The 22,918-nt window shown below is 39.1% G+C and overlaps 1 protein-coding gene across 3 annotated transcripts in view; it reads left to right on the top strand.

Moving 5' to 3' along the window:
* The first annotated feature begins 1,944 nt into the window (after positions 1-1,944).
* The window catches only part of Cbfa2t2 (CBFA2/RUNX1 partner transcriptional co-repressor 2), a 45,163-nt gene continuing 24,189 nt past the window's right edge, over positions 1,945-22,918 (top strand). For 2 of the 3 annotated variants that reach the window (XM_010628391.1, XM_010628390.1), the window contains exons 1-6: positions 1,945-2,117; positions 4,511-4,752; positions 12,588-12,677; positions 17,432-17,613; positions 19,431-19,684; positions 21,313-21,398. In XM_010628391.1, the coding sequence (XP_010626693.1) occupies positions 2,000-2,117; positions 4,511-4,752; positions 12,588-12,677; positions 17,432-17,613; positions 19,431-19,684; positions 21,313-21,398 (972 nt within the window). In that variant the 5' untranslated portion in view covers positions 1,945-1,999. The remainder of the gene's footprint in view (positions 2,118-4,510; positions 4,753-12,587; positions 12,678-17,431; positions 17,614-19,430; positions 19,685-21,312; positions 21,399-22,918) is intronic. The other variant, XM_010628393.1, reaches the window with a different exon arrangement.

Genomic DNA, 22,918 nt, shown 5'->3' with positions numbered 1-22,918 from the left:
TTTCATCTTTCATTTGTGTCTCTCAGAAAGCAAGCTTTGAGCTAACATTCACATTTGAACCTTTGCTACCCATTTCCTTGCATTTCACTTGAATTCAGCAGTTACTGGAGATTGAATATGTGGTTCTCAAATGAAAAATTTGGACTACTGAGAAAAATATAATTCCACTTAAAGGTGACCTATTAACAACCAAGTATATAAGAAATCACCTTTAGGGGAAAAAAACTACTTAATATATATATATTTTTTTAGTCCAGGTGTGATGGCATGCACATGTAATGTTTGGGAGGCTGAGGCAGGAGGAGTCCAAGTTTGAGGCCAGCCTGTACTACATTCATGTTTGAGGCCAGCCATGTTGCCCAGGCTGGCCTTAAACTCCTGGACCTAAGAGATCCTCCTGCGTTATTCCAGTGAGTATCAAAGACTGTAGTTGTTACTAGCTACCATCTAGTCCAGTGAAAAACAACTTCTTATTAGCTTTTTTTTTTTGGTACTGGGGATTGAACCTCAGGACCTTGCACTTACTAGGCAGGTCTAGTACCACTGAGCTAGATTCCCTGCACTTTATATTAGTTTGGGGTTTTTTTTGGTGGTACCTGAGATTGAACCCAGGAACTTGTGCTTGGAAGGCAGGTGTGGTGCCACTGAGCTAAATCCCCAGTTCTATATAGCATAAAAAATGGTATTAGTCTTATTCGTGTGAAAAAAAACTAATTTTTTTTTTGTGGGGGGGTACCAGGGATTGAACTCGGATCCTTGCGCTTGCAAGGCAGGCCACCGAACTGCTGAGCTAAATCCCCATCCCAAAAAACCTAATTTTAAATTTAATTTACCTCTGGAATTTTGTTCACCACCACTTTTAAAGACAGGGTCTCACTATACAGTTCTGGTTGGCCTTGAACTTACTATGTAGCTAGCATAGGCTGTCCTTGCAGCAGTCCTGCCTCAGCTTCCCTAGTGCTGGAATTGTAGGTGTGTGCCACCTTGCCTGGCTTGCTGCCCTTTAAAGTTATCAAACAGCTTTTTATTATGAATTAGCTGCATGAGTGAAATAGTCTGTATGTAGTTTAGAATCAGATCTAGTTTTAATCTTTTTAAAATAATATGTCACGGGTGATACTTATATACCAGATGTTAAAATTATTGACTCCACCTTTTTTCCTAGTGTAGTTGGCATATATACTACTTCATTATAATAATATTTTATATGCAACTGATTATGATTCTATTTGTGTCATGCAGTTGAAGCCTCATGTTTTTTTGTTGAAGCCTCTGGATTAGATAGTTCCTATATTAGTTCTTTTTCTGTATTAATTTCATTCATTTGTAAGAAGTCAAGAAAGAATGCATTTGAGGTAAACCAAGTTTGTAACCTGGTTTATTCTTTTCTCCAAATCGTTATTTTCAGTTCACAGCACCCCTTGTCCTTCTTCCCTTGTTGGAATTGCTAGGGTTGACAGAGTAATCCACAGTGGGTGGTTCATGACAAGAGAAATTTATTTGCTCACAGTTTAGCAGATCAGAAATTCAAAATTAAAATAAAGGTATCAGCAGTGCTGACTTCTTGGGACCTCAGAAATTGGTTTCATGGCTCTTCTAGCTTCTGGTGCTGGTTAACAATTCTTGGCAGTCCTTGGTTTGTAGATTTATTGCTCCTGTCTCTACCTCTATTATCACATGGTTGTTTGTCATTTTCTTCACATTCATTTCCTGCTGTATTTGCGTCTCTTTTCTTTAATGATGCCATTCAGAATGATCTTCCTCTCTTAAGAGCCTTACTTTAGTTATATCTTCAAAGACCCTTTTCCCAAATAAGGGACATACCTTTTTGGGAACAAACATTCCAATCACTGTACTAAGCATGCTCTTAACCTCTTAGCTCTCCAGGAGAATATGTTGATATTTCAATTTGATTTTGCTACTTTTATTGTCTTATAAGAAACTCTGAACTCCTTTTGTTTTCTTCTCTGCAGTTGGTTCAGAGAAAAGGGTCCCAGCAATGCCTGGATCGCCTGTGGAAGTGAAGATACAGTCAAGATCCTCACCACCCACCATGCCACCCCTCCCGCCAGTAAATCCTGGAGGACCGAGACCAGTGTCCTTTACTCCTACAGCATGTGAGATCTCTTAGTTACTTGAGCTTATGGTTCAGAGTGACATTTGGATATGTGATTGATTTCCATTAAACCTTCCACCTGAACTAGTCATTATTTCAAATGCTATTACCAGGCTTTGGGGTACATGCCTGCAATCCCAGCATTCAGGGGTGCTGGGGCCAGAAGATCACACACCTGGATGATTTGGAAGAGTGAGGTCCCTACCCCTCCACTTTTTTTCCCTGCACCAGGGAATTAACCCAAATTCTTTGAACTAAGCTAAGTCTCCAGTCTTTTTGGTGTTTGTTTTGTGTTTCATTTTGTTGAGACAGAGTCTTGCTATGCAGTTCAGGTTGGCCTCAAACTCACAATGATCCTCCTGCCTCAGCCTCCCTAGTGCTGGGATTATAGGCATGCACCACCATGCCCAGCTCTAGCCCTTTTTATTTTTCATTTTATAACAGGGTCTCTGAGTCGATATATTGCCCTGGCTCAGCTGGAACTTGCAGTCCTCCTGCTTTAAGATCCTCGGAGTGCACTAGCATGCCTGACAAGATGATATATCAAAGTAAAAAAAAAAGAGTTGGGGCCCTGGGTTCATTTCTCCCGACACCCCACCAACACACACAAAGCTTGCTTATTCTTTCTGAAAATTGTAATTATCTTTGATATTTGGGGAAAAAGTGATTTAAATATTTTCCTACTCTTTGGCTAGTAAGTAACTCTTTTCTTTACTTCTTTGATTCTTGTCTTTTTTATTTTTTGTTACCAGGTCAAACTCATGACCTGGCGCTTGCGTGACAGCCAGCTGCACCACTGAGCTAAATCCCTGGCACTACTTCTTTGATTTTAACTTATTTTTTAATTGTAGTACTGGATATTTGAGACAAAGTCTTGCTAAAAGTCACTGGGTTGCCCAGACTGTGCTCAGTGTTGTGGTCTTCCTGCCCCAGCCCCTCAGATTGCTGGGATTATAGTCATATGCCACTACACTTGATGAATTTAAATTGTATTGATTTATAGGATTCCATGTATATTTTATAAAATTACAGAATTATTTCTAAAAATGTTCCAGGACTCTAAAAGAGAATGTAATAGTATTAATTTTCTGAGGCTGCCGTTAACAAAGTGTTGTGTCACTGGGTATCCTGTTTTCTTACCGTTCAGCTGAGTAGAAGTTAAGGATGAAGGGGTAAGTTTGCTTCTTGGGCTGTGGATGCCTGTCTTCTGTGCCCTCACATGGCTTTTCCTCTGCGCATAGGTGATCCCACTGTCTCTTCCTCTGCTTGCAAGGACACCAGTCCTATGAGTTAGGCTCCACGAATATGCCCTCCTTTAACCTTTGCCACTATTTCAATTCCTTATCCCAAATAGAGCTAAAATCTGAGGTAGAGAAGTTTAAGACTTCATCATAGCAGTTTTTGAGGGGACACAATACAGTCTGTAACAAGTACATTAGCCAATAAACATATAATAGGAACCTGACTCTGGGCAATCAGGGAAATGCAAACTAAAACCCATTCTGTATTACCAGAATGATCAAAATGAAATACCAAGTTTTGGTGAGGACATATAGAGCAACTTGAACACTCACACATTACTAGTTACAGTGTTTGGGTTTTGTTTTTGTTTTTATTTTAGATCTTTCTCATTGTCTAGTACTGGAGATTGAACCCAAGTCTTTGGCACTGAATTATATCTGCAACTCTTTTGGGACAGGGTTTCAATGTGTTTTTCAAATTAGCTTTGAACTCGGTTACCTGAGCTGGTCTTGAACTCACAGAGATCCTGTTGGCTCAGCCTTTTGAGTGCTGGGATTGCAGGTGTGCACCAGTGCGCCCAGCCTGGGTTTGAATTTTTGATCAACCTCCCTCACCTCCCAGAGTGCTGGGATTACAGACATGCACCACCATACCGAGTTTACATGTCTGTTTTAACATTTGCATGTTACTGGGGGTTTTTTGGTTTTTGTTTTGTTTTGTTTTTGAGACATGGTCTTGCTATGTAGTTGAGACTGAACTGGAACTCACTATGTAGCCCAGGTTGGTCTCAAACTCACAGCGATCCTCCTGCCTTAGCCTCCTGAGGGCTGGGATTACAGGCATGAGCCACCACACCTGGCTTTTTTGTTGTTGTTTTTTGTTGTTGTTGTTCCTTTTGGTACAGGAGATTGAACTCAGGTCCTTACACTTTCAAGGCAGGCAGTGGGTACCACTGAGCTAATTCCCCAGCCCTCTGTTTCAGTTTTTTACCTGACATTCTATCTCACTGTACAGCCATCTCAGGACAGAAATAAAGGGTTTTACATGGTCTTTTAGTGTGTGTTTTACAGTAAAGGAAAATACAAAAAGAAGTTAACAAAAGGCCCCTTGTGTTTTGCTTAAACTGAATCTCTCACTTTGGCTTTCTTTTAGTAAGCAATGGTATCAACCATTCTCCTCCTAACCTGAATGGTGCACCATCCCCACCACAGAGATTCAGCAATGGTCCTGCCTCTTCCACATCATCAGCACTGACAAATCAGCAGTTGCCAGCCACGTGTGGTGCTCGACAGCTCAGCAAATTGAAACGGTTTCTTACCACTCTGCAGCAGTTTGGAAATGACATCTCTCCTGAGATTGGAGAGAAGGTTCGATCACTTGTACTAGCATTGGTGGTAAGTACTGCATCAGCCATTATCAGCCATTGCCTGACAGCTGTCAGATTCATAGCTAGCAGAGAAATTGTAGATGTTTCTGCTCACTTCCAAAGTAGTATGGTACCTCAGTTTACAAACTTAATTCATGCCACACTGGAAAAGATGGCCACAATCATGTTCAGGCAGGAGAGTTAGCCACGGTCATGTTTGTCATCCTATCCAGAGTTCCCAAATAAAAACAAAATTTTGCCAAATGCTTCTGTTTATAAACCAAATTATTTTCAAACAAATGCACTTGTGAACTGAGATACCACTTTATAGTAATGAGGCAAATTCTATGGACTGGATTAGTTATAATTTGTATAAAATGGAATTTTAGGTTTCATAACAGTGTTTATCAAAGAAATAAAACTGTATAATACTTACCTTTCTGTTTGAAAAGCAGCTTTAGGTTTGTCTTAAAACTGGTTTCAGTAGCCCTGCTAAGGTCCAACCAAGTTAATGCAATTTGTAATTTAATATATTCAGTGCCTGGCATACTGTTTCCAAACCAAAGAAAAGAGAGAAGTAGTGAGTTTAATTTTCAAAAAAATAATTTGTGAAATTACAAGTTTTCATGGTCTCATATCAAAGAAATTACATTGTTTAGCTCCTCATGTATAAACAGTTTCTTTGGAATTTTATTTCTTTTTTTAAATTTAATTTATGGGTACATCCTAGGTAGACAGTACAGTTGGAATTTTATTTCTTTTTAAAATTTTTATTAGTGTATGTTTGCAGTACATAATCTTTTTTTTGTTGTTTGTTTTTTTGAGACAGGGTCTCACTATGTAGTTGAGACTGACCTGGAACTCAGTATGTAGTCCAGGCTGGTCTCGAACTCACAGCGATTCTCTTGCCTCAGCCTCCCAAGTGCTGGGATTACAGACATGTGCCACCATGCCTGGCTGCAGTACATAATCTTTATATTCATTATAGGGAGTTGTATATATATATACATATATATATAAAACATATTTTAATTCTTTTTATTTATTTATTAATTTTTTTGGTACACGGGGATCGAACTCGGGACCTTGCGCTTGTGAACCACTGAGCCAAATCCCAGCCCTAATTCTTTTTACTTCCCCTCCCCTTTCTACCTCCTCTTTGGAATTTTCCAGGTACACATATTTTTCTTTTTATACTGATTGTCCTGAGCCTTTGAAATGAGCGGTTTTCTGATACTGACAATTAGGTGCAATTTGACTGGGTTCATAAGGGAAGTGCTGCTAGTTTTTAGTATTTGTACATCAATTAAAGATTTATCCCAGTAAAACCACTCTGTGTCCTTCTTGCATGTTAGCCTGTATATGTAATGAAAAGATGAATCACAGTATCAGTCCTTCAAGTCACATTCTCCAGGTGTAATTCCAGGGACTACTGGGACTCCCCAGGATTCTTCACTGAGATACAAACCTATTTTCATAATAATAGTAAGGGCTTATTTGCTCAAACAAACTCCCACACTCATGGAGATAGAATCCCTGGTTTCTGCACTGAGCTACATTCCTTGTTTTGTTTAATTTTGAAACAGGGTCTTGCTAAGTTGCCCAAATTGGGCTCAAAATTTATTATCCTACTACTCAGCCTCAAACAGTGCTAGATTTACAGGCTTACATACTTTTTGTTCCTTGACATTTGAATTCTTTGTTTTTAGGGCAATGCCAGAGTCCCTGTTACCTCCCCGTATCTGGAGACTTGTTAGAAGGATTCACAAGACTTGCATTTAGTTGTACTTTTTTTTTTTTTTTCTCATTGAGTTTATTGGTACATTTTAGGTTTATAGTACAGTTACTTTCATCATTGGGATCTTGTACCTTTACATGGAAGGTCTTGGTTATAATTGTACTTATAACTAAAGTTTATTACAAGGGTATAGTATGGATGTATATCAGGATTTCAAAGGAAAGAGACACAGGCAGAGTCTGGAGGAATTGGTATACAGACTTCCTTATGCTGTCTTCCTTTCATGGTTGGTCACACAGAATGCACTCTCCCCAGCAAGGAAAATACAACAACATATGTACAGTGTTTTTGTCAAGAGAAGCTTCTTAGAAGCTGTGCTCTAGGCCTATTTATTTATTATTTGGTGGTACTGGAGGATCAAGCCTAGAGCCTTCACACTGAGCTGTATCCTCAGCCTTTTTTATTTTGAGATAGGGTTGTTTTTGTTTGTTTGGTTTTTGTTTTTGTTTTTGTTTGGTACCAGAGACTGAACTCGGGTCTTTGCACTTGCAAAGCAGGCTGCAGAACCACTGAGCCAAATTCCCAGCCCCAGCGAGATAGGGTTATTTTAAGTTGCTGAGGCAGGAGTCAAACTTGTGATTCCCCTGGCTCAGTCTCTCAGAGGGCTGGCTCATTAACAGGCTCACACCACCATATTCCCCTTCCCTTCATTTCCATATTTTTTTTCTTTATTTTCTGGCCTTGAACTCACTGTGTAGTCTAGGCTGGCTTCGACCCTGCTGCAGTCCTTCTGCCTCAGCCTCCCAAGTATTGAAATTGAAGGCATATGCCACCGTGCCCCATACATCAGTATTTTAAATGGCCACAACAACAGCAACAAAAAAAGGCCAGGCATGGTGACCCACCCTTGTAGTCCTAGCACTCGATGCTGAGGCAGGAGGATTGCTGTGAGTTTGAGACCAGCATGAAGTGCACAGCAGGACCCTGTCTCAAAAAAAAATTTTGCTGAGTGGTGGTTCACACCTGTAATTCCAGCATTCTTGAGGGAAAGGCAGGAGGATAAGCCATGTCTTTAATGCCATCCTGAAGTACATACAGAGACCCTGCTGCCTCAAAAAACAAAAAAAGACCACACTTTTTTTTAATAGAAGGATATAAAAGTACCACCTTAAGTAAAGAATTAAGTGGTATTTTATTTTTAAGTGGTATTTCATGTAATTATTTTTATATAAACCAACTTGTTTACCATTGTATACTTAGTACCTAAGAGCATCACAAAGAATTGCCTTTTAAAACATTTATGTGGAATATACATACAACATAACATTTATCATTTTTACAGTGTTTAGGTTTACAGTTTGATGACATTAAGTACATTCATATTATTCTGCAACTATCACTATCATCCATCTCCAGAATACTCTTCATCTTGTAGTACTAAAACCATTCCATTAAGGACCAGGGTGGAAGCTCAGTGGCACCACACCTGCCTGGCAAGCACAAGGTCCTGTGTTCATTTGCTGGTGCCACCAAAAAGAAACTTGTCCATTTCCTCTTCCCTCAAGCTGCTGGTAACTACCATTCTTCCATTTTCTGTAGTAACTGAACTTGACTATTCCAGTTTTATTGAACATGTCTTCAGGGTTTATCCCTATGGTAGTGTGTCAGTATTTCCCCCTTTTTCTTTTTAATTTTCTTTTCTCTTTTTTTTGATACCAGGGATTGAATTCCGATCCTTGCACTTGTGCAGCAGGCACCTGAACCACTGAGCTAAATCCCCGGCCCTCATTTTCGTTTTCCTTGTTGTTTGTTGTTGTTGTTGTTCTTGGAATTGAATTTAGAGCCTTTGCACAAACCTACATCCCTGGTCTTCTCCTTTTTTGTTTTTTTTTTTTTTTTTCTTTTTGGTACTGGGGATCAAACTCAGGACCTTGCGCCAAGTGGCAGCACCACTAGGCTAAACCCCCTGCCCTTCCCACTTTTGGTTTTTAATTTTTTTTTGTTTTTTGAGACAGGGTCTCACTATGTAGTTGAGACTGGCCTGGAACTCATTATGTAGTTCAGGCTGATCTTGAACTCACAGCAATCCTGCTGCCTCAGCCTCCCAAGTGCTGGGATTACAGGTGTGTGCCACCATGTCCAGTTCCCCTCCTTTTTTGAGATTTGGTCTCATCAGCCCAGGCTGATCTTGAATTTGTGATCCTCCTGCCTCACCCTCCAGAGAGCTGGGATTACAGGTATGCACAGCCACTCCTGGCTATTTCCTTTCTAAATTTGAGTAATAACATTCCATTGCATAGCTATACTACATTTTACTTGTTCACTCATCTGTTGATGGACTGTGAGGTCGCTTCTACATTTTCACTGTATGTATAAATCTTTTCCAAGCCATAATTTCATGATTCAGCCAGGTTGTAACATATATTAGAATTTCCTTCTTTTTAAGACTAATGTATATTGTATTGCACATACACACTACATTTTGTATCTATTTTTCTATCATTGGACACTGGGCTGCTTCAAACTTTTTTGTTAGGGGCTTTGTATTAGTGAGGGAAACCACTTGTCATCCAGGTTCCTACTGATAGATGCCTGCTAATGGCTCAACCTTATGAGCAGGCCTTTTAGAAGCAATTTTAGGTTTGTTCTGTTAACTCTTTCTGTGTAGGCACCATTATACATAATGTTCCTATAAACATTCTTGGATGTGTATGCAATGCACATAGCAATGAAATTCTGCTTATATAGGGCATTCATTTATGCAAATTTAGTACAGAAGACCATACAGTTTCCCTAAGTGTTAATGCCAGTTGATATTTTAACCTGCTGGGATTTTCATTAACATTACTATTGAAACTTTAGGTTAACAGAATACACAGGAAAAAATTTTGTTAACTGTAATGCTTATTTTGTTTTTTGTTTTTTTTTTGTTTTTTTTTTTTTAGAGACAAGGTCTTGCTGTGCAGTTCAGGCTGGCCTTGAACTCACTGTCTAGTCCAGGCTGACTTCGAACTTATGGTGTGATCTGCCTGTCTCGTAATTTTTTTTTGGTACTGGGGATCAAACTGAGGACTTTGCACTTGCAAGGCAGGCAGCAGCATCACTGAGCTAAATCACCCTTGTAATTAATTTTGGAAGGGGAAAAAAAAACTTGCAAAGAAGGAAGCAAGGACTTCTTAAATCTCATGATGGTTATATATAAACGAAAAACCTATAGCAATTATCATGGTTACTGGTTTCCTTCTGAGATCAGGAAGTGGATATGAATGTGCATTTGTTTTTAATTCAGTCTAAGAAAAAACATAAAGATTAGAGAGAATAGCAGGGTGTGGTAGTGCATGCCTGTGATCCCAGCATTGGGAGGCTGAGGCAGGAGGATCACTTTGAGTTCAAGACCAGCCTGGGCTCCATAGTGAGTTCCAGGTCAGTCTCAGGTACATAGTGAGACTCTGTCTCAAAAAACCGAAAAGAAAAGAACAAAACATTAGAGAGAGAGAAATAAAATTCCCATTAGAAGGAAAGTTAACATGTTCGTAGCGTTAAATTTGAATTTGTCTAAATCAACCAAGTATCTCCATGTTTTATTACAATAAATGTCAGTACTATTTTGGTAAGAAAATATAAGTGGAATCAGTCTTTCCAGGTGATGAAAACTTCATTAGCCAAAATTTTAAGACACAGTCAAGTAGCTGATGTTCACTTATCTGCAGCCTGTGTCACCAGTGTACAAAGAGGTAGGATGTTGGTACTCCCTAACTATACTAAAGTCCAGGCGGGGCAGTTTTCTACTGCAGGCTTAATATATGTCTCCTTGTTTGTAGGATATAGTTTGGAAGATAGTTTAGCAGTACTTCAAATCCCTGAAACTTAATAGTTCTTTGACTCACCAGTTTCACTTTTTAAAAATTCATCCTAAGAAAATAATAAACAAGATCATGCATTAAGGTAATCAATTCAGGGCTAGGGATTTAGCTCAATGGTTCTGGCCGCCTTATAAGCACAAGGTCCGGAGTTCAATCCCTGGTATCAAAAAAAAAAAAAGTTAATTCAGTACTGGGGAGGCTGATACAGGAGGATTGCTAAGAGTTCAAGGTCAGCCTGAACTACATAATAAGACTCTTGTGTCAGTGTCATCCCCCCACGCAAAAAGATAATGAGTTTAGGCCTAGAGATGTAGGGTGGTAGCTTGCTTGCTTATCATGTGTAAGGCCATGAGTTTTATTCCCAATACCTTTCCCCTTCTTTCCCCAAAAAGATAATTAGTTCCAATTAACTTAAAATTGAAGCCACTAGATCTTTATTGTCCTTTGTAAATTTCATCTGTTTAAAGGAATTTTATATAGTCATTAAGAATTAAGTTGTATTCTGCTTTAGAGGCAAAATAGAAAGGTATACTTCTCTTATTTCTCCTGATAAGTAGAGTAAGATGCCCTGGATACTTTGTATATATTTTAAAAATCCACAGTAAATGTAATCATTATGTATGGCAGACATGGAATAATAAAAATTAAAATGTTTTTTAAAACAAAAAAATAATAAAATAATAAACAATAAGAACTCTTAAAGATAGAAAGAAGATAATGGGCTCGCCGACGACCGTAGGACCCGAGGAACAGCATACCAGTGAGTTACCTAGGCTTTGTTTTTATTAATATATCCCGAATTGGCTGTGTGCAAAAACTGATAACTTGGTAACACCAGTGAGAACAATTTAAAATGCTTGTCAGGCTGGGTATTTAGCTCAGTGGTTCTGCTGCCTGCCTCAAAAGTGCAGTGTCCCAAGTTCAATCCCCAGTACCAAAAAATAAAATAAAATAAAGATAAAATGCCTCTTTCTATCCCAAAAAACAAGAAAGGAGCGACCAAGCAAGACAGAAACTTTTAGACAATGCCACCATACTCTCTATCCAGGCACCTTTCTCCCTTCATCAGAGGCCTCTTTTTATTCCTGACTACAAATATTATTGATTAATTTGACTGAATTTACAAATGTCATATACTTCAAATAAGTACTTAATTTAAAGAATTTTTTAAATTATTTTTCAGACATTGAAAAATTTTGTTGTGAAATAAGATAAAGTGTTCAGATATTTTCATTTAACATAATTAAATTGGATAAACTTGGTAGACATAGTGGCACACTCCTGTAATCCTAGCACTTGGGAGACTGAGGCAGGAAGATTGCTCTGAGTTTGAGGCCAGCCTGGGCAATACAACAGTGAGTTAAAAGGCCAGTCTGACCTACATAGTAAAATCAAAATGAACAAACAAAAGTGTTCAAATAAACTAGGTGTGGTAGTGTACACAGTGTGATCCAGCACTCTAGGAGGCTGATTGCAGGTTTAAGCCCAGCCTAGGCAATTTAGCAAGACCTGGTCCCAAAAAATAAAAGTGGCTAATGGGCCAGGGATTTGGCTCAATGGTTTCACTGCCTGCCTTGCAATTGGGCCAGAGTTCAATCCCTTGAACCAAAAAAAAAGGCGGGCGGGGGGAGGCTAAAGATGTAGCTCAATGTAAAGGCCCTTCATTCAGTCCCCAGTACCCCCCCCATAAACGCTTAAGTTTTTGCTTTTTGTTTTAGCTTATTGTTTTAGGAAATTGAAATAAAAATACTTTATAAACTTTGAAAAAAATATTTTTATTTGCTCATTTCCCTTAGCTGAGATTCATTTCTATTTGAAAGCCTAGACTTTTGAGAACAAACAGAAGTGTTAGTAACTTTTCTGATAATAAAAATAGTGCTTTGTCTATTTTGTTTTATTCTGATGTGTACACTCAGCACTTGAAGGCAGTACCCCCCTACCCTGTGCTGGGAATCAAACTCAGGACCTGGCACTTGCCAGGCAAGCACTGTGCCACTGAGCTCTACATCCTTGGCCCTGGGCAGCCTATTCTATAACACAAGTGGACAAAGGAGAACAGAGAGTGGCATTAAAGGTGTTGGAGATAAGAATTGAGGTGAAATTTCTGTCATTAAGGAAACAGAATTCCTCTCACCTTTGCATGGGATCAGCGTTCATGATTGTATCCTTGGAACTATCGTTTTCCTTAGGATTAAAAGCATTCATAACTGTGTGGGTCAGTGTCCAATTTTGCAAATTGAATAACGTTGTTTATCTTTACAGAACTCAACAGTGACTATTGAAGAATTCCATTGCAAGCTCCAAGAGGCCACAAATTTTCCTCTTCGTCCTTTTGTGATTCCATTTCTCAAGGTAATTCTATGAGAACTACTGAATGTAATTTATCTTCAGTATTTCCTGAAGTGTTCTACTGATCCCTGTTAATGGGATCAAAATTAGGGCAGCTTGCCATCTTCTTAAGTATTTATTTTATTTTATTTTGGACTGGTAAGGAGATGTGAGTCTAGTCTGCAAATAAGCCTGATGCTTGAGGAAATGAAATTTCAGGAGCCTTGAGTTGGGTTCTGTGTGTACTATTGGTAATGCTTGCAAGGACAAGTAGTTCCAGAGGAAGAGGTAAATGGGCTAGGGGTGTGGCGGGTAGCTGTATGCTGAAGAGATTGCTAGCCACTAAATCTTTTGAATATGACCAGAGGGAGAAGAGTATGTTTTACCTGAGTGGAGCTGTAAGGAAAGGAGAGGCCTCTGAGGTTTGAACTTACTCTGAGGTTGGAGGATGTGACTGAGCAATATGTATTTGTGTCTCCCCAAGCCCTGTTTATTTAGTCTTCATAATATCCTCAGGAATTACTGTTCCTGGAACATAACTTTTGGGGACACTGTTCTAAATCATTGCTTTTACTTGATAAGTGAGGCAGTATTATATTTATATGGAATGTGGGTCTTTTTAAAACATTTTTTTTTAAGCAACACATTAGTACATTTTAGATATACATAATGATAACACTCATCATAGGGAATTTGCACTTGTATATGATATATCCTGCCTCTTTTTTCCCCACCTCCCTTCCTTCCCCTCCCTATATGCAGAGGCTTTGTTTCCATTTTTTCCTTCTTAAACCTTTATTTTATTTATTTATTTTTTTGGTACCGGGGATCAAACTCTCAGGTCCTTGTGCTTGCAAGGCAGTCGCCAGAACCACTGAGCAAAATCCCCTGCTCTAAACCTTTATTTTAAAATTTCACACTTACAGATAAAGCTGCAAAATGATACAATAAAATTTTTCTATAACCTTCACCCAACTTCTCCAAATGTTGACATATTACCACACCATTATTTTTGTTTTTCTTCAGAACTGTTTGAGAATAAACTGCTGCCGGGCACGGTAATGCATGTCTGCAATTCCAGAACTCTGGAATAATGAGGCAAGAAAATAACAAGTTCAAGCCTGGCCTAGACAACTTGGGTTTTTTTTTTGTTTGTTTTGTTTTGGCAATTTGGAAATTTAGTAAGACCCTATTTGAAAAAAGGGATGAGGTGATTTAGTGTGACAACCCTGTGTTCTCAGTCCCTAGTACCAGAGGGGGAAACCTGCAGATAGTGTTGAAACTGGATGTGGTGACACATCCCTATAATCCTAGCAGTTTGAGAAGCTGAGGCAGGAGGATCACAAGTTAAAGCCCCATCTGGCCAATTTGACTTAGCAAGATGCTATCTCAAAAAAAAAAACTAAATAATAATAATAAGGCTGGGGATGATGTAGCTCAGGGCAAAGGCCCTGGCCTCAAGGCCTAGGGAAGGGAGAAGGTGGGAGCAAAGAGGAAGGAAGGAAATATTCATACAATACTATTTATCTGACCTGTAGTCCTTCTTTATGTTTTAATGGTTTCCCATTAATGTTCTTTACAGGAAAAAAGACAGACAGACAGACAGACAGACAGACAGACAGACAGACAGACACACACACACACACACACACACACAACAAAAAACCCATGTTTTTTTGTAAAGCTGGATATAACTCAGGATCACTTGTTTCATTTTATTTGTCTCTCTAGTCCTAGTCCACTTTAATATGGAACATTTCCCATCTTTTTATGTGCTTTACATTTTTTGAAAAATACAGCTGGTCATGGTGGTGCACGCCTGTGATCCCAGCACTTGGGTGGCTGAGGCAGGAAGATCGCTGTGAGTTCGAGACCAGCCTGGGCTACAAAGTGAATTCCAGGGCAGTCTCAACTACATAGTGAGACCCTGTCTCAAAAAACAACAATAAAAAAAGAAAAATATAGCTTGGGCCCAGAATTTAGCTCAGTGGTTCTGCCGACTGCGTCGCAAGCACAAGGTCCCAAGTTCATCCCCTGTACAAAAAAAGAAAGAAAAATATAGCTTGTTTAATAGAATAAACCTCTGTTTTGTTCTGAAGCGTTCTCATAATTAGAATAAGTGACGCATTTTTTTGGCCTGAATAGTAAAAGGCATCACTGTATCCTTCAGAAGACATATAGCAACTTTTTATCCTTAATAATGTTGACTTCAGTCACTTTGTAAAATTGATTTTTGCCATGCTTTCCCGCTGAAGTTACTGTTTTCTCCAATTAAATGGTAATTTTCCAAAATAGGTAAGATTATGACTGACTCATACAGATAAGAAAATGAAGCTGTCAAAGATTTTATTCAATACATAATTAATGACAGAAATCAATAAGATTCACAGCCAATTCAGAGGAGCATCCAGATAGCAGACACATTTACAGATCAAACTGTACAAACACAGGTGAAATGAACGTCTTCTACAATAAGCAAGGGAAATTGGTTGAACTTCTCACAGACATAATTTGACAAGTTATTTCATATCAGTATCATTTATCTAGAAGTTACAGAGTTGTAAAATAGCACAAGGGCAGCGAAAAGACTAGTCAGATGATCAGTTTGTTTTCCACCAGGTCGAGTGAACTATAACCCAGATCCAGCCCATAATACGGTTTTGTAGAGCTAAGAATAGTTTTTACAGGGGAACATTTGCCATTGACTTGGTGATAGGAAATAAGTAACATGAATCCCAGTTAAACTAAATGTTGTCATATATCCCACTCTGCACTGGGGAATTGAACTCCTAAGTAGATAGTTTTACAGGTGTGTACTACTGCACCCAGTCATTCTTTTCATTAGCAATAGATTAATATTATAAAAAAAAACTGTACTCGGTTGTTAGTGCGTGTTGAATTTTTTCATTTTTGGTACGGGGGACTGAACTCATGACTTTGTGCTTGTGATGCAGGCATACTGCCACTGAGCTAAATCCCTGGCCCAGTATCTATTGAATTTTGTCAGCACAATATTTGTGAAAAATTTTTTTACTTAGTTTTTTGAGATGGGCTCAGTAGGTAGCCCTGTAGTCCAGGCTGGCCTCAAACTCAAGATCCTTGTCTCCTGTGTGTTGGGATTACAGCCATGAGTCACCACACCCCACTTATATAATAATATCTTGAATTTTTGCCACTTGACTCACACAGGCTCATATTTTTTAGCCAAGTAAATATGTCCCCTTTTCTTTCACCTGATTATTTCCTAAGAAACTGTCAATATCCAAAAAATGACTCATCTTATTAAAGTACTTATACCAGATTTTAAAACATTTTGAGGATATTGCTTAGTGGTAAAGACTTGCCTAGCATGTGGGAGGCCCTGGGTTCCATCTCCACCACTGCAAAAAAATAAATTACAAAAATCATTTGAACTGGAGCATAGTAAACATAGAGGAAGGAAAATGTGTAATTTCCAAGGTGCAGAGCCCATGTTGTGCTCTATTCTAACAGCATAGAGCCATGTAGCCCAAGCAGCTTATAGCCTTTTCCAGACAGAATACAGGGTGCTTTCTCTCTCTGGGTCCCTTTTCATAGGTCAAACTCACTAAGAGTTATTTCTCCAAGCCTCTAGAACCAAGAAAGATTAATGAAATTCCATGTTAGCAGAAAACAATTTGCATTTTTGTTCACCAAAGGACACATCACAAATGTAAAGATTTGATGCAATATTTTTTTCCAGTTAAGTTTTTATGGTTGCAACAGGATTGCAATTATAAAACAGACTTTTAAAAAGTGTTTTGTATTTTCAAATTTCCCTATTCTTAACTCTATTATTTTGGAAAGCAGCATGAGGTAGGTTGTTATGGCAGCTTTTTGGCTAGCATCTTGGGTTTTTCAGTTCTGCTTTAAAACAGTCACTAATTATGGTACCTGCTAAATCTAAATTAACCCTCGGTGAAGGGATGACTACTTGCATGTATTAAAATCCCCCCTTTTTTTTTTTGGTCTGTCCCTTGATATAATGAAGGCTTCTATTATGAGCTCAGCCTGCATTATGTTTAAATTTAGGGAGAAAAATATAAATCTTCTTTATGCTTTCCTTAATAAAAGAGATATGAAAAAAGCAAGTTCTTTAGATGGAATAAATTAGAATTCTGAAGTTTAAAAGATGAGTAGAGGGATTTTTTTTTTAATGATTTGTTCCCGTTAAAGGTTTTCTGCATAAGAGTTAAGGAATATCATTATTTAATTAATTCTCTTTTCACAGATTACATTACTTCTTATACTCCTTTTCAAAACCTCATGTTCCAGAATAATCCCAGTATACAGAATTCTAGGGTAGCTCTCCAGAGAACAAGAAGATGGAGTAATGTCAGTGATGGGTTGGGATTCAGAAGAGAGAAGTCAAGCCTTATAATGTAGAGTTAAGAAGGAATTTCTCCTACTTAAAAGTAGGTAGTAGCAATTTTCTAACTGGCCAAACTTTTTAAAAACAGTGTGTTTTCAAATTATGTTCTAAAATCTTTATTGAGGTTTGACTGTATACAACTGCAAAGAAAGGTAAAAGAGTCGCAGTTCTTTTTAGGATTTACATCTTCTTAGGGCCAGAAACAAGTTAATCAGTAATTCAAGTACAGGATACTAGGTGTCACCTCACAAAAGAGGCTGATAAGAATGTTACTGACTTGGAGAGCAGTGCCTTTGTCTTGTGTTACCTGCATTGTTGAAAGCCCTTTGAGGTGCTAATCCCTTTTGTATAGGGCCCAGCACTGGGAAAACTGCCTCTTCTTTTCAAGGCCAACCTGCCCCTGCTGCAGAGAGAACTGTTGCACTGCGCTCGCGCTGCCAAGCAGACCCCATCCCAGTACTTGGCCCAGCACGAACACCTTCTGCTTAACACCAGTATCGCGTCTCCTGCCGACTCTTCTGAGCTGCTCATGGAGGTACATGGAAATGGAAAGAGGCCCAGTCCGGAGAGGTGAGAAGAGATGTGCTGTTCTTGCTTTTCTAGAACTTCTGATTTCCCTTTGCTTATGAAAGAAAGACTTACAGGTCTGAGGGCGGGGGATTTAGCTCAGTGCTGCCACCACCTGCCTTGCAAGTGGAAGGTCTAGAGTTCGATCTCTGGTACCCCCCCACCCACCCCAAAAAGAAACAAAGAATTAGATCCCTGGGGTTGTAGATGCGTAACCAAGATTGATTTTGCTTTTTCCCTCACTAAAGAGGACTCTGCGCACCCTTAGTGAGAAATAGGATCCATTGCATCAGAAGCAAAAAAAACTCAATTTCTCCTATTCAACCATCAACACAAAAGACTTCTTTGATCAAATGTGTGGGAATTTTCCCCCATGCATTAAGCAAGCAGTCAGATTTGTAAGGGACATGGACAGGTTGAAGGCTCAGTCACTAAGACTCCCCACTCATGTTGGGCCTAGTGGTACACGCCTGCGATCTCAGCACTCCAGAGGCAGAGGCAGGAAGACTGCTACTACTTCAAGGCCAGCCTGAACTGCAGAGTGAGACCTTGTCTGAAAAAAAAAAAAAAAGAATAATTAAAAAAAGACTGCCCACTCCCTTCAGAGGCTAATCACAAGCTCTAGGTTGTTTTTCCTGTGCTTCTGAATCTCTAAAAAAAATCTGGCTTCCTATAAACACCTTCCTCAAGTTTGATTAATTTTCTCCACTGGCTCAAAGAACTCAGGGAAACACTATCCTTTCCTGGATTTTTTTGGGGGGGCGTATCGGGAATCGAACTCAGGACCTTGTGCTTGTGAGGCAGGCACAATGCCACTGAGCTAAATCCCCAGCCCAATGATTCAGTTTTGGGTTTTTTTGGGTTTTTTATTTTGGTGTTGTTTGGGGATTTTTTGATACCAGGAACTGAACTTGCGACCTTGAGCTTGCAAAGCAGGCAACGCGGCCCACTGAGCTAAATACCCAGCCCAGTAATTGAATTTTTTGAGACAGGTCTAGTTATGCAGTTTAGACTGGCCTTGAACCCACTGTGTAGCCCAGGATATCCTCAAACTCAAGGTGATCCTCCTACCTTAGCCTACTTGAAGCCTCACATCAAACCTTTCTTAAGCTGGGCATGTTGGGAACAAATCCTTAGTCGAAGCAACTTTAGAGGCTGAAACAAAAGGATCACTTAAGCCCAGGAGTTCAAGGCCAACCTGTTCAACATGTGGAGACTGTCTCAAAAAGAAAAAAAGGCAGTTTTAGCATGGTAGTAAATGCTTATAATCCCAGCAGTCACAGGTCTGAGTCAGGACTACCAAGAGTTTGAGGCCAGCCTGAACTATATAATGGGACCCTGTCTCAAAAATAAACAGCCAGTGGGCATGGTGACATGTGCTTATAATCCTAGCACTTGAAAGGCCAATATGGGAGGATTGCTGTGAGTTCTAGGCCAGCCTGGGCTACATAGTGAGACACTGGTCAGCCTTAACTACATAGGGACCAGTGCCTGCCTTGTAATCACAAGGATCTGAGTTTGATCCCCAGTACCAAAAAGAAAGAAAGAAAACTACATAGGGAAACTCTATCCAAAATCCAAAAACCAATCAAAAAAGGGGGAAATAAACCTTTCCTTAGAAAGGCTGGAAGTGTAAGTATGTGCATATCATATACAAAGGACCTAGGTTCAATCCCTAGTACCAAAAAAAGAAAACCCTTTCTTACAGTTTTCCTGCTTGGGAAAGTACTGTGTGTAGCATCATACAAAATAGGCCAGTGCTTAGGAAATGTCTGCATGAATGCTTGATGACAAAGATACCATGTCTGGTTCTTCTACAGGAGAGAAGAAGGTAATTTTGATAGAGATACTGTTCCTCCTGAACCTCCTGCCAAGAGAGTGTGTACCATCAGCCCTGCTCCTCGGCATAGTCCTGCCCTCACTGTGCCTCTTATGAATCCAGGGGGCCAGTTCCATCCTACTCCTCCACCTCTTCAGCACTACACCTTAGAAGATATTGCAACTTCCCACCTGTATCGGGAACCCAACAAGATGCTAGAACATCGGGAAGTTCGTGAGAGGCACCACAATCTTGGTAAGTGACCTAGATAGCATGGTAATGCTTTAAATTGAGACAGAATATCTAGATTTCTTTACTTCTCAATGAGAAAATTAAATAAAACTGTCATTACTTTTTTTTCCTTCTGTTAACATAAAACAGCTGGGCACGGCAATGCAAGTTTGTAATCCCAAAATTTAGGAGACTGAGGTAGGAGAATCACCATGAGTTTGAGGCCCAGTCTACACAGTGAGTTCAAAGCCAGTCGGAACTACATAGCAAAAACACAAAAAATAAACAAGATAAAACAATGTCAGCTGGGTATGGTGGCACCTACCTGTAATCCCAGCACTTTGGGAGACTGGAAAGTTCAAGCTATGCCCAGACAACTTAATGAGTTAGTGAGACACTGTTTCAAATGAAAAATTTAAAAGAGAGCGAGGGTTGTAACTCTCAGTTCAGAGACATTGGGTTCAGACCTCAGTATTGCAAAATATAAAAGGGCTAAGAATATAGCCAAGTGCAAAGGCTCTGGGTTCAATTCCTAATACCACACATAAAAATTTATATGTGAAGGAGAATATTGCCATTACAGTTTTTCTCATTTGATACTGAGCTCACTTCGTTTTTTTTTTGTTTTTTTTTTTTCCATACCATGGGGATCGAACTTGGGTCCTTGTGCTTGCAAGGCAGGCAGCGGCACTGCTGAGCTAAATCCCCAGCCCACTTGATATCTTTTTGCCATCATAATATGCTAGAAATATCAAGAAAGAATTCTAAAAAAGTAATAAAATATATATAATAATGAGTGGGGGTTAAAACTGAACGAATTCTAATAAATACACTGAAGAATTAAAAGGTATCACTTACTTTTAAATGGATCAGAAAATAGAGAATGAAATGAAACCAAGAATAAAATATTAGTATTTGGGAAATATGTATGAAAGATATATGATAATTCTTATTACTCTTGTAACTTCTGTAGGTCTATTTTAGAGGTTTGTAGTTGTTTCCCTGGGTTTTTTTGGGGGGATACTGGGGATCGAACTTGGAACCTTGCCCTTGCAAGGCAGACAGCAGCACCACTGAGCTAAATCCCTGACCCATTTTTTTTGTTTGTTTGTTTGTTTTTTAATGGTACCAGGGATCATATTTTAACTTTCTGAGACAGGGTCTTTCTCTGTGGTTCAGGCTGGGCTTATATTCATGGCAGCCTGTCTGCCTCACCCTCCCAAGTTTTGGGTTTATAGGTGTGTGCCGCCATGCCTTGCTGATCCCACTGTGTTTTGTTTGCGGAACCTGGGATCAAACTCAGCACCCTGTGCTTGTGAGACAGGCAGTGACACCACTGAGCTAAATCCCCACCCTCAGTGTAATTTTGATCATACTGTGTTTTTTATTATGAAAGAGAACTTCTGTAACTGTTTCATGAAGTGGCAAGAACAGAGGGATAAGTGTGTTAGAAAGGGGAATGTTTTGAGGGGGGTAATGATAATGTGTCTTACAATACTAAATTTGATTTAAACATTCACCATGTATTTTGGTAACATTTTCTATAATCCGAATACACATCCTTACTTGGTTATGACATTTCGTAGTCTCACATTTTATTGTGAAGCATTTTCTTAATAGTGTGCTAAAATTTAATCTCTAATTTCTAATAGGTCTAAATGGAGGCTATCAGGATGAATTGGTAGACCACCGTTTGACAGAGAGGGAATGGGCTGATGAATGGAAACATCTTGACCATGTAAGAATCTTAGCATTATAACTTTTAATTCTCAATACTACCCACAGTTTGAAGTGAATATAACATTCTTGCTTTTAATAAAAGTTGGTCTATCTGCTACTCCCTAGACTAGAAAGCTCTAGCCACTTCCAATTCTTTGTGATAGCATGGTTTTGCCAGATCATAAATTAAGTAGTCATGTAGTAAATTATTTAAGCAAAGGCTTATGGCCGGGGATTTAACTCAGTTGTACTGCTGCCTACCTCGAAAGCGCAAGGTCCCAAGTTCAATCCGCAGTACCAAAAAACCAAAAACAACAACAAAAAAAGCAAAGGCTTATGAGTTCAGTTCAAAGGTTTGCCACTTGTCTTTGCTAGTTGGGTAAATTATGTCACTTCTTTTAGCCTTTATTTATTTATATATATCTGAAATACAGCATTATTTGAATTCACAAGAGGGTTGTAATAATACAAGAAGCTTATCACAGGGCCTGGCACATAGAGAATGTTACAAAGGAGCTCCTCCGAATAACAACAAAAATTAGTGCACTGTAAAAGGTTAAGTCACTGGAACTTCTTCAAATACAAACAGGATTAGTACACTGATATAAAATGTAAGCTCAGGTTCTCCTTCCCATTGGAAAAGATAGTTCCCATCTCCTTAAAGAAGAAAAGGTGTAGTGCCTACTTAAAATTTAAATGTTGTAGCTTTTCCTTCTTGAGTGATCATTGATCCTGGTCCTTTTTCTCTACATAAATTATTATAAAAATCTTTACCTTCATCATGCTAGGTAGAGATTTACTATGGTTTAATCATAGCCTTTAATGGCCATATTATAATGAAACTGAATGGCTGCTTCACCCATAAAGAATCTGAAAAGCATTATTTTGGAATCCAAAAACTGAAAGTCATGTGCATACTAACTTTTAGTCAGCGACATGCCACATATATGATCTCGATCCCATAAGATTATATTGCATCCCCTAGTGAAGTCAAAGCTACATGCTGTGATGTTCACACAACAGTGAAATTGTCTGATGTATTTTCAGAATGTATTCTTGTTGTTAATAAACATATGACTATGTAAATTGAGTGTGTGTGTGTGTGTGTGTGTGTGTGTGTGTGTGTGTGTGTGTGTGTAAAATTGGTCCTGTGCATCCCCAGATTTCACTTCCACAGATTATACCTCTGGGGATGCAACCAACCATGGATAGAAAATTTTTGAACAGGGATGGAGATGTAACTCAGTGGTAGAGCACTTGCCTGGAGTGTACTAGGCCCTGGCTTCAATTCCCAGTGCCGTAAAATTTTTTAAAAAGAAAGTTGGGCATGGTAGTACACACCTGTTACACCACCACTCAAAGTTGAGGCAGGAGGATCACCATGAGTTCAAGGCCAGCCTGGGCCACATGGTAAGTCGATGCCAGCCTGAGCTAAAGCAAGACCCTGTCTCAAAAACAACCAAAAGACTGGGGATTTAGCTCGGTGGTTCTGCTGCCTGCCTTGCAAGTGCAAGGATGTGAGTTTGATCCCAGTACAAA

This window comes from Fukomys damarensis, unplaced genomic scaffold (assembly GCF_012274545.1).
Source record: "Fukomys damarensis isolate Sample0158 unplaced genomic scaffold, DMR_v1.0_HiC HiC_scaffold_22, whole genome shotgun sequence".
NCBI classification, from domain to species: domain Eukaryota; kingdom Metazoa; phylum Chordata; class Mammalia; order Rodentia; family Bathyergidae; genus Fukomys; species Fukomys damarensis.
Note: the sequence above shows the minus strand (reverse complement) of the source record. Positions and strands in the feature narration are given on the sequence as shown.